The sequence below is a fragment of the Limulus polyphemus genome, unplaced genomic scaffold, assembly GCF_000517525.1.
Source record: "Limulus polyphemus unplaced genomic scaffold, Limulus_polyphemus-2.1.2 Scaffold1292, whole genome shotgun sequence".
In the NCBI taxonomy this organism is placed as follows: Eukaryota; Metazoa; Arthropoda; class Merostomata; order Xiphosura; family Limulidae; genus Limulus; species Limulus polyphemus.
This window is the reverse complement of record NW_013666902.1, coordinates 80,134-88,617: the sequence shown is the minus strand read 5'-3', so window position 1 is coordinate 88,617 and position 8,484 is coordinate 80,134. Positions and strand designations below refer to the sequence as shown.

General features: G+C 34.0%; 1 protein-coding gene across 1 annotated transcript in view; it reads right to left on the bottom strand.

Moving 5' to 3' along the window:
- Positions 1 to 8,484, bottom strand: part of LOC106462967 (eukaryotic translation initiation factor 3 subunit C-like) — a 28,355-nt gene that overhangs the window by 1,568 nt on the left and 18,303 nt on the right. The window contains exons 13-19 of the mRNA XM_013922937.2: positions 7,954 to 8,079; positions 6,337 to 6,490; positions 5,694 to 5,777; positions 5,223 to 5,332; positions 4,010 to 4,213; positions 1,638 to 1,800; positions 1,310 to 1,375 (exon numbers count right to left, since the gene is read on the bottom strand). Coding sequence (XP_013778391.1) covers positions 1,310 to 1,375; positions 1,638 to 1,800; positions 4,010 to 4,213; positions 5,223 to 5,332; positions 5,694 to 5,777; positions 6,337 to 6,490; positions 7,954 to 8,079 — 907 coding nt within the window. The remainder of the gene's footprint in view (positions 1 to 1,309; positions 1,376 to 1,637; positions 1,801 to 4,009; positions 4,214 to 5,222; positions 5,333 to 5,693; positions 5,778 to 6,336; positions 6,491 to 7,953; positions 8,080 to 8,484) is intronic.

The window sequence follows — 8,484 nt, the reverse complement described above, 5'->3', positions numbered from 1 at the left end:
TCTTCAACATTTGTTTGAACATTTATAAGCCATCTTTGCACCCCTTAAATCAAAAATAAGACTGAACATTTTGACAATTAATAAAAAAGGTTTCAAGGTATCGTAAAAATGATGTTTAAATGCTCAAGTCTCCTTATATAGACAGTCTGACTCAAAACCTTCTGATTGTTGCCATGAGTCCACTAAAAACTTCACTTTTCATTAGAAACAGCTGTTGCTGGACAGATTTAGATAAATTTGCAAGATATCCAAATCCAACTGTATTAAACTGACACTGGCAAAGATTCACTGTGAATCATAACCCTCACTTCCTTCCATAGTTTGTTCCTGTTCTTCTAAACTTGCCTAAAGTTTCCTGTCAACATGTGTGTCTTATCTATTCTATTATAGATCAGAACCTATACTTCCTTCTATAATCTGTATGTTAAACATGTCTAAAGATCTATTTCAATACATGTGTCCTTACTCTGATATACTGTAATCTTTTTTTTTTTCTAAACAAATTGCTACTCATCATGGTCAGAACTTTTCATGATTAATGCAAACTTTGTTTTTGTCAGCTCGAGTAGAAACTTTTAACAGTTTAAACTGAGCATCTTAATAAAATACATTCCAATGTATTCCTTAAAGGCTGTAAAAAAACAAATGAAATTAAATCCTCAATTCTACAGTTTTGTTACAACAAACATCTGTTTAGAAATAGACTTTTGGTAGAGTTTGGTATTTCTCTTAACTTGCTTCAAATGTCACGTTTTCAAATTTACGCAGTACTTTCCTGAGAGTACTTAGTTGATCGTAAAGACCAGATAACCTAGAAAAAAAAGGATTTTATCTTATCTAATGAAAAAACACGTAACAACTGGTGGTTTTCTTGAAGGTTTAGCTCCTAGTGTTTCAATGTACATCTATAATAAAATATTTTACTCATAAATGCTTTTGCCTCATGATGATTTCTGACAAATTTAGCTTGGTTGTTTTGTTTTGGATATTTGTGTTACACAAGGACTATCTGTGGTAGCTGTCCCTAATTTCGAACTGATAGACTAGATGAGGAAGTTAGTCCACAGTGCCCGCTGCCACCTTTTGGCCTAATTTAGAGCAACTCGTACGCACAGAATGCAGAGCACGATTTTGCAGCAACGAAATGCAAACGTGGACCCTCGGGTTTAGAGTCTGGAATGCTAACCACTAGGCCATGTTTGGCTCAAGAAAATGTTATTTGGTTTTAAAAAAAAAAGAAAGAAATAAAGAAGAAGAAGAAGGTACAATGCTTGATACCCGAAAAGTTGTGGCAAAGCCTACTACTTACCCCAATTCCTGTCCTGTTGAGAATATCCAGTCTTCTGATACCCCGAATCACGATATCCTTGTTGACCTATGGATAAACAGAGCACATGAAAATTTCAACCTTATCAAATGATATATCCATTATAAGTTGCTTCATGTTGTGATAATACTACACAATACAAAAACAAGTAAAGGTTAAAGTCGCCAAATGTAATCACTTTTTTTTTTAAGATCTTCTACTATATTGTAGCTACATTTGTTATTTAACAATGCTTCTTAGATTCACCAATTCACTTAACCTGCTTATCCAAGCTCAGGGATGTCACTTGTGTTTTAGCAAAATCACATACCTATGTTTCTTCCAAAGAAAGATCCTTGTTTAGTTTCCCAGAACCGTTCGTTTTGTTCCACAAGGTTAGTAATCTTATCAGCAAGCTGAAGAGAAAGAGCCTGTATACGAGAGGGCTCTGTACGGTGCATGACGACTGTCTGAGTTGGCTCATCCAAGGATGCCTGCAAATTATACTTTCTTTTAACCCTGAATGATAAGACATAGAATGAAAAAACAACTAGAAAATACGTAAGCAGTTAACTGGTTAAGTTTTAAGTTGCAATAAACAATTGGCAATCATATGTAATTTACAAATGTGTCTTTCAAAAAAATGTGCTCTTTCTGCAAATTTTGGTTCTCAGTCAGATTACTTCAAAAAGTATCTGCCGTCAGTACTGCATATCCTCTGTCGAACTTAAAGCTCGCTGGGTCCAATTTCAGAAGGGTATCAAAAGTACTTCATGGCCAAATTCAGTCATCTCGGTGAGGCATTATTTTACGGAACTATGTCGAAATATTATTCTGCTGAAAAACCATATTTAAGAAAACAAACGAGTACATGTGATCACGGTATCAATGCTTTATATTCGTTTGTTTTTGGGATTGTAGAGATAGGTGTCAAGTCTTCTGGCTAACAAATTGTAATACAAAAACCATGTATTAGTTATACTGGACTCCATATTACCCGTTAATGAAAAGCGTAACATGATACAGCCAGTGAATATCACCTGGATACGTGTACAAATCTATGTTTTCTAGCACGAAGAGTTCTTGAATTAGCAAGGTTTTTCATTCTCACTTAATATTACTTACAACTCCAACCACTTCAATGTATTATGTAATGAAAACAAACCGTTACAATCAGCTGTATACAATAATTTGATAAAGATAATTTAAAAAAAAAGTTAAGATAGTTACGACATCATTATTCCAAGTCAGCCGTAATGAACTGACAGAAAATTATTACAAGAAACAAGCGATTAACATTCACGGTTTCTTTTTTACATGTCTTTAAGTAGATGCATTAGTTGATATCATCAAAATATTAAACAGTCAACATTTTCAAAAACTTACTTAAAGATGCATTAGTTGATATCATCAAAATATTAAACAGTCAACATTTTCAAAAACTTTAATCAACTAAAAACTGGAAAAATTAAAACCATGTACAACTTGTAAAATAACGTTTTGTTAATGCTAACCTGGTATTACTATCTATTACTTAAAACTAGGCACACATGCTATTAATTAACTGTCTTGAAAGAACCAATTTCTGTTCATAAAGTGAACCATCCATAATAATTTAGCCGACAAGGGAAAGGAACGATAGCACCAAATGATAAGTACGTAAAAGAAGGGTTAAATGTTTGTAGTTTTTGTATTAAACACTCGCAGAGATGGCAAATAACTATAATGCAACAAATTCCCTTCTCAAAATATTTATGCATAATTTTACAAACTAAAACAGGATTTGTTTTCTATAGACATTATTTACACAAAAAAAAAAGACTCCATGGTACTTTGGTTAAATCGGCCGAGCTTGTGACCCTAAACTGACCTTTATAGTTTTAATATTATAACTTTTTATATGTTCTGTGTGTTTTCATGATATTTTGTAAGCTTTCAGTAAGCATTAAGTCTTTTGTGAACAGAAAACGTTAGAATTTTTAATGAAGCTTTTGAACTAAAAATTTCTCTGTGAATACATGGAATCAAAGTGTTGACTGCTCTAAGTGCAAAGTCATTTTCATGTTAAGATTAAAAATACTTTTTTCATCTGAAAATTGTCAAATTTCATTTACATAATCTCTAAAACCTCCTAAACAAATTTCAAACGTTTTTTTTCTTCGGTAAAACTTCATATTCATCTGTTATTTTCTCTACCCTAATTCTACACGCGGTCTGTCTATTTCACCAACCTCGTAACGACTATAAAATATGCAAAATAAATTTCCTTGTAAAGTTAAGAGCTTAAAAGTTATATAATATTAAAATTTGATTTATTAGCCATGTTTATTTGTACACCATGATAATAAAACAGCTTGATTAAATTTTGAATGCAACTCTAAAAAGTCGTGACATGTGCATTTAACCTGCTCATAGCGCGAGGGTTAACAGATAATGACTTCAGTACATAATCTTCAGTATGAATATGAAAAAAAGAGTTCAAGTTCAATCATTTTCACCGGCTTCGAGTCTACTGGAATGCTCAGAGTGTCCTCTACGTTCACACTCTCTCCTACTCTTTTTGGGAAGCAGAACTTATCCCACATTCCCATGAACTTAACCAACAAGTTATAATTTGTGAAAACACTACTTTAATATAGCAAACTATGATACTGAACCAATCTAAATAAACAAACACGAAAGTTTCAAGGAAGGATGACGTACCATAAGTTCCTCGTTGATGATCATTTTGCTGATGATGCTGTGCACGATTGATTTTTCAAGTTCAAACATTTCGGACAGAATATTCATGGAGATGGAATCATACACGTTACTGTACGTGAACAAATATGACCGGAGTGATTCCTCCTGAATCTTCTGGCAGATCATTTCTCGTACCTTGTCTGCTTTATGGAACAGGTCCCAAACCTACAGATCGTATACATTTTGGAGTAATTGTTAGACTTTTTGTTGTTGTTGCTTTTGTTAAACAAACATGATTCAACACCAAGTAAACCGTCTGCCTTGCTAAACAACCATCTATAACTCTCCATGTCATTAAATAAATTAAATCAAAAACTATTATTATTACTATTCTTTTTAAACAGTCCTGGGTAACTGACTAGTAAGTGTATTATTCAATACCGAGTATTTAAACAGTCCTAGGCAACTGACTGGTAAGTGTGTCATTCAACAGTCCTAGATAACTGACTAGTAAGTGTATTATTCAATACCGAGTATTTAACAGTCCTAGGCAACGGACTGGTAAGTGTATTATTCAACAGTCCTAGATAACTGACGAGTAAGTATATTATTCAATACCGAGTATTTAAACAGTCCTAGGTAACTGACTGGTAAGTGTATTATTCAATACCGAGTATTTAAACAGTCCTAGGTAACTGACTAGTAAGTGTATTATTCAACCAAGTATTTAAACTTTTAACCTGTTCACACATAATTGAATAAAATGAATGATAAATGTGGTATTGTTACAGATAATCTGAAATCGTGTAGTACTGTCATGAATGATCTGGTATGTGGTATTGTCATGGGTGATACGATATCGTGTGGTATTGTCATGGGTGATACGATATTGTGTGGTATTGTCATGGGTGATCCGGTATCATGTGGTACTGTCATGAATGATTTGGTATGTGGTATTGTCATGGGTGATACGATATTGTGTGGTATTGTCATGGATGATCCGGTATCGTGTGGTATCGTCATGGGTGATCCGGTATCGTGTGGTATCGTCATGGGTAATCCAGTATCATGTAGTATTGTCATGGATGACATGGTATCATGTGGTATTGTCATGGATGACATGGTATCATGTGGTATTGTCACGGATGATCTGATGCTCTCATGTAAGAACAGTTTCATTATTATATCATAACTGTTTATATTTCACACAAACTTGTTTTACATATTTTTTTACCTTGGCATTCATTTTCTCATTGATAATATAATTCTTGCACTGTTTCCAGTTTCCAACCCTCATGGCTTTTGAAGCAGCAACAACATGCTCTCTCATGCTTTCAGGTGGACCTTTAAGGCATAGTATAAAAATTACAATTAAACTTTAGAATCATTAAAACAATATATTTAGTACAGTCTTTAAATAACACATATCCGAGTTGTATTAGGGGCAAAAAAAACAACAACTAAAATTAACATTTCTGTCAAAATTAAAAACCTGTTACAAAGTATCATTCTGTTAATAGCACTACATTTTGAGATATATATAAAAAAAAAAGATTTACTGAGCTTTAAAAAATTTCTACAATCTAAACAGAAGTTTTAAGGCCAGAAAATCAATAAACTGTGATATTAAGAAAGAGTGAAGGTAGATGGCAGCTGCTACCTATAATGGAAGGTACAATTAAATGTTAAACAATTCAACACTTACCAACGAGAGGTTGCCGTTCACTGTTCCGTAACTGGTGATGAAAAGATTTACTGATCATACGTTTTCGACCATCTAGTTCGTGTGCTGAAAGACATAACACCAACACTTGAAACTAGATATATACATACAAGCAAAAACAAAACCACCTGTCGATAATTAGACATTTAACAGGCTATCTGATGTTTTTCACACAGTTTGAAATCAACCGAAACATTCCGTTTGTGATACACAGAATAATGATAGTAACAAAAAATATATATTTTGGTGGTATAATAACTACTACATCATATGGCTTTGTGACTTCACTGTCTAATACAGACCACTGTCCAATATAAGAATACTTAATAACCTGGTTATCGTATTCATCTTAGTGACGAAACATTTCTCCTGTAATTACTTACCTTGATCTACGGAAGTCTGTTACAGAAAGTTTTATACACCAAACTATAATGAAATATAAATCTTTCTATCTACATAACAATGATCTGAAACAAAATTTCCCCGATGTCTATCGACACAGTCAGATTTCAAAACGTTTATCCGGCTTGGTTGTAATATAGGTCTGTAATAGACCTAATCCTAAAATGTATATTTAATTTTCAATATACATAAAACCCCTAAAGTTCTGGGGATCAAACCTCACCAGCCATGTACGGAATCTCCAACAACATGGCTGACACAAGATACACGCACTCCAAAAGTTCCAAATTTATGTGTTTGTGGAACGGCATCTGCCGTCTTTTTTCGATCTTCTCCTGCTCCGCTGTTCGTTCGTGCTGGCGCTGAGGAAGTAGGCCCTGTTTATATGAAGAATGAAAATACACCGGTTACCAAGTTTACACAAAAATTCTCAGTAGTTGAGGTTGAATAAAAAAAAATGTCAGTAAAACATAAATTTTGGTTTTTAAGAAACTATACCATCTTCTAATTTGAGCTTCGTTAACTGCATTACACTGGATAAGGAAGCCCTTAATTAATGTAGTTAGACACCGGGCTCTTAATTAATGTAGCTAGACACCGGGCTCTTAATTAATGTAGCTAGACACCAGGCTCTTAAGTAATATAGCAAGACACCAGGCTCTTAATTAATGTAGCTAGACACCAAGCTCTTAATTAATGTAGCTAGACACCATGCTCTTAATTAATGCAGCTAGACACCAGGCTCTTAATTAATGTAGCTAGACACCAGGCTCTTAATTAATGTAGCTAGACACCAAGCCCTTAATTAATATAGCTAGACACCACGCTCCTAATTAATGTACCTAGACACCAGCCTCCTAATTAATGTAGCTAGACACCAGGCTCTTAATTAATGTAGCTAGACACCAGGCTCTTAATTAATAGTAGCTGGACACCAGGCTCTTAATTAATGTAGCTAGACACCAGGCTCTTAATTAATGTAGCTAGACACCAGGCCCTTAATTAATGTAGCTAGACACCAGGCCCTTAATTAATGTAGCTAGATACCAGGCTCTTAATTAATGTAGCTGGACACCAGGCCCTTAATTAATATAGCTAGACACCAGGCTCTTAATTAATATAGACTCCAGGCTCTTAATTAATGTAGCTGGACACCAGGCTCTTAATTAATGTAGCTGGACACCAGGCTCTTAATTAATGTAGTTGGACACCAGGCTCTTAATTAATGTAGCTAGACACCAGGCTCCTAATTAATGAATAGCCTGGTGTCTAGCTTCATTAATTAGGAGCCTGGTGTCTAGCCTAATTAATGAAGCTAGACACCAGGCTCCTAATTAATGTAGCTAGACACCAGGCTCTTAACTCATTAACTGCGGATGACGGATATTTCCGTCACTGAAGTTCTATGGCTTAGCTGCGAATGACAGAAATATCCGTCATTTGCACATATATAACTATAACTCTATGCGATTGACGAAAATTACCATTTTATCGTGATTGATGGCAACTCAGTTTTTATCTGTGAGTCAGAAAATGGCAACTGAGCTCCTCCTACCACAGTTAATGGGTTAAATCCTTCCCATAAATAACAAAATCTGTCACGTTTACACTTATTAAAAACTTTTTTTTTATATTCGAAATTGCTAAACTTAAGATTAGTTGGTAAATAACAAAAAAACTTTATATTACGGTTTAACAACTTTTTTAAATAAAAACAAAAGATTTGAAACTTTCAGAATCTCATAAACAAGACAGAAGTAAACAATTCATCAAATATCGAACCTAATATATATATATATAATACAAAATGTTGATACACATTTAAAATACACGAGATTACCTGAGCAAGAAGTTCCTTGGCACGTCCGCCACTCTGAATATCGAGGAGAGCATTATGGGCATCTCTGATATTTCCGTGTCGGAAAGCACATAGTCCTAACTGAACCATAGCTCGGTTATACAAAATCTAGGGATATTTAAAGAGTTACAGTTAATCGAAGAATTATAAGTTTCAGTTTTATTGTCAATAATTAACTAAAAAGAGAATTTTTTGAAATGCTGGTTGAAAGTAAGAAATTCCTAAAGGAGGTATATGTCTAAATAAACTTGTAGGTCTCGTCTCAATACAGATATATATAACATATCTATGCTCGGTCAAGCTATGATAAATGTGCTGTAAATAAACATTCAAACCTCTCCTCAATACAGAAGTATGATACCTAAATCACAATACACCCCCTAGTGCTTTTGATATATGGACTTATCTTTGTCAAGGATAAAAGTAAACATTTGTAATTGTACGTTAGTCTTACCTTACCGATGTCCGAGTCCTATGCACAGTTTCAGATACCTAAATCACAATACACCCCCT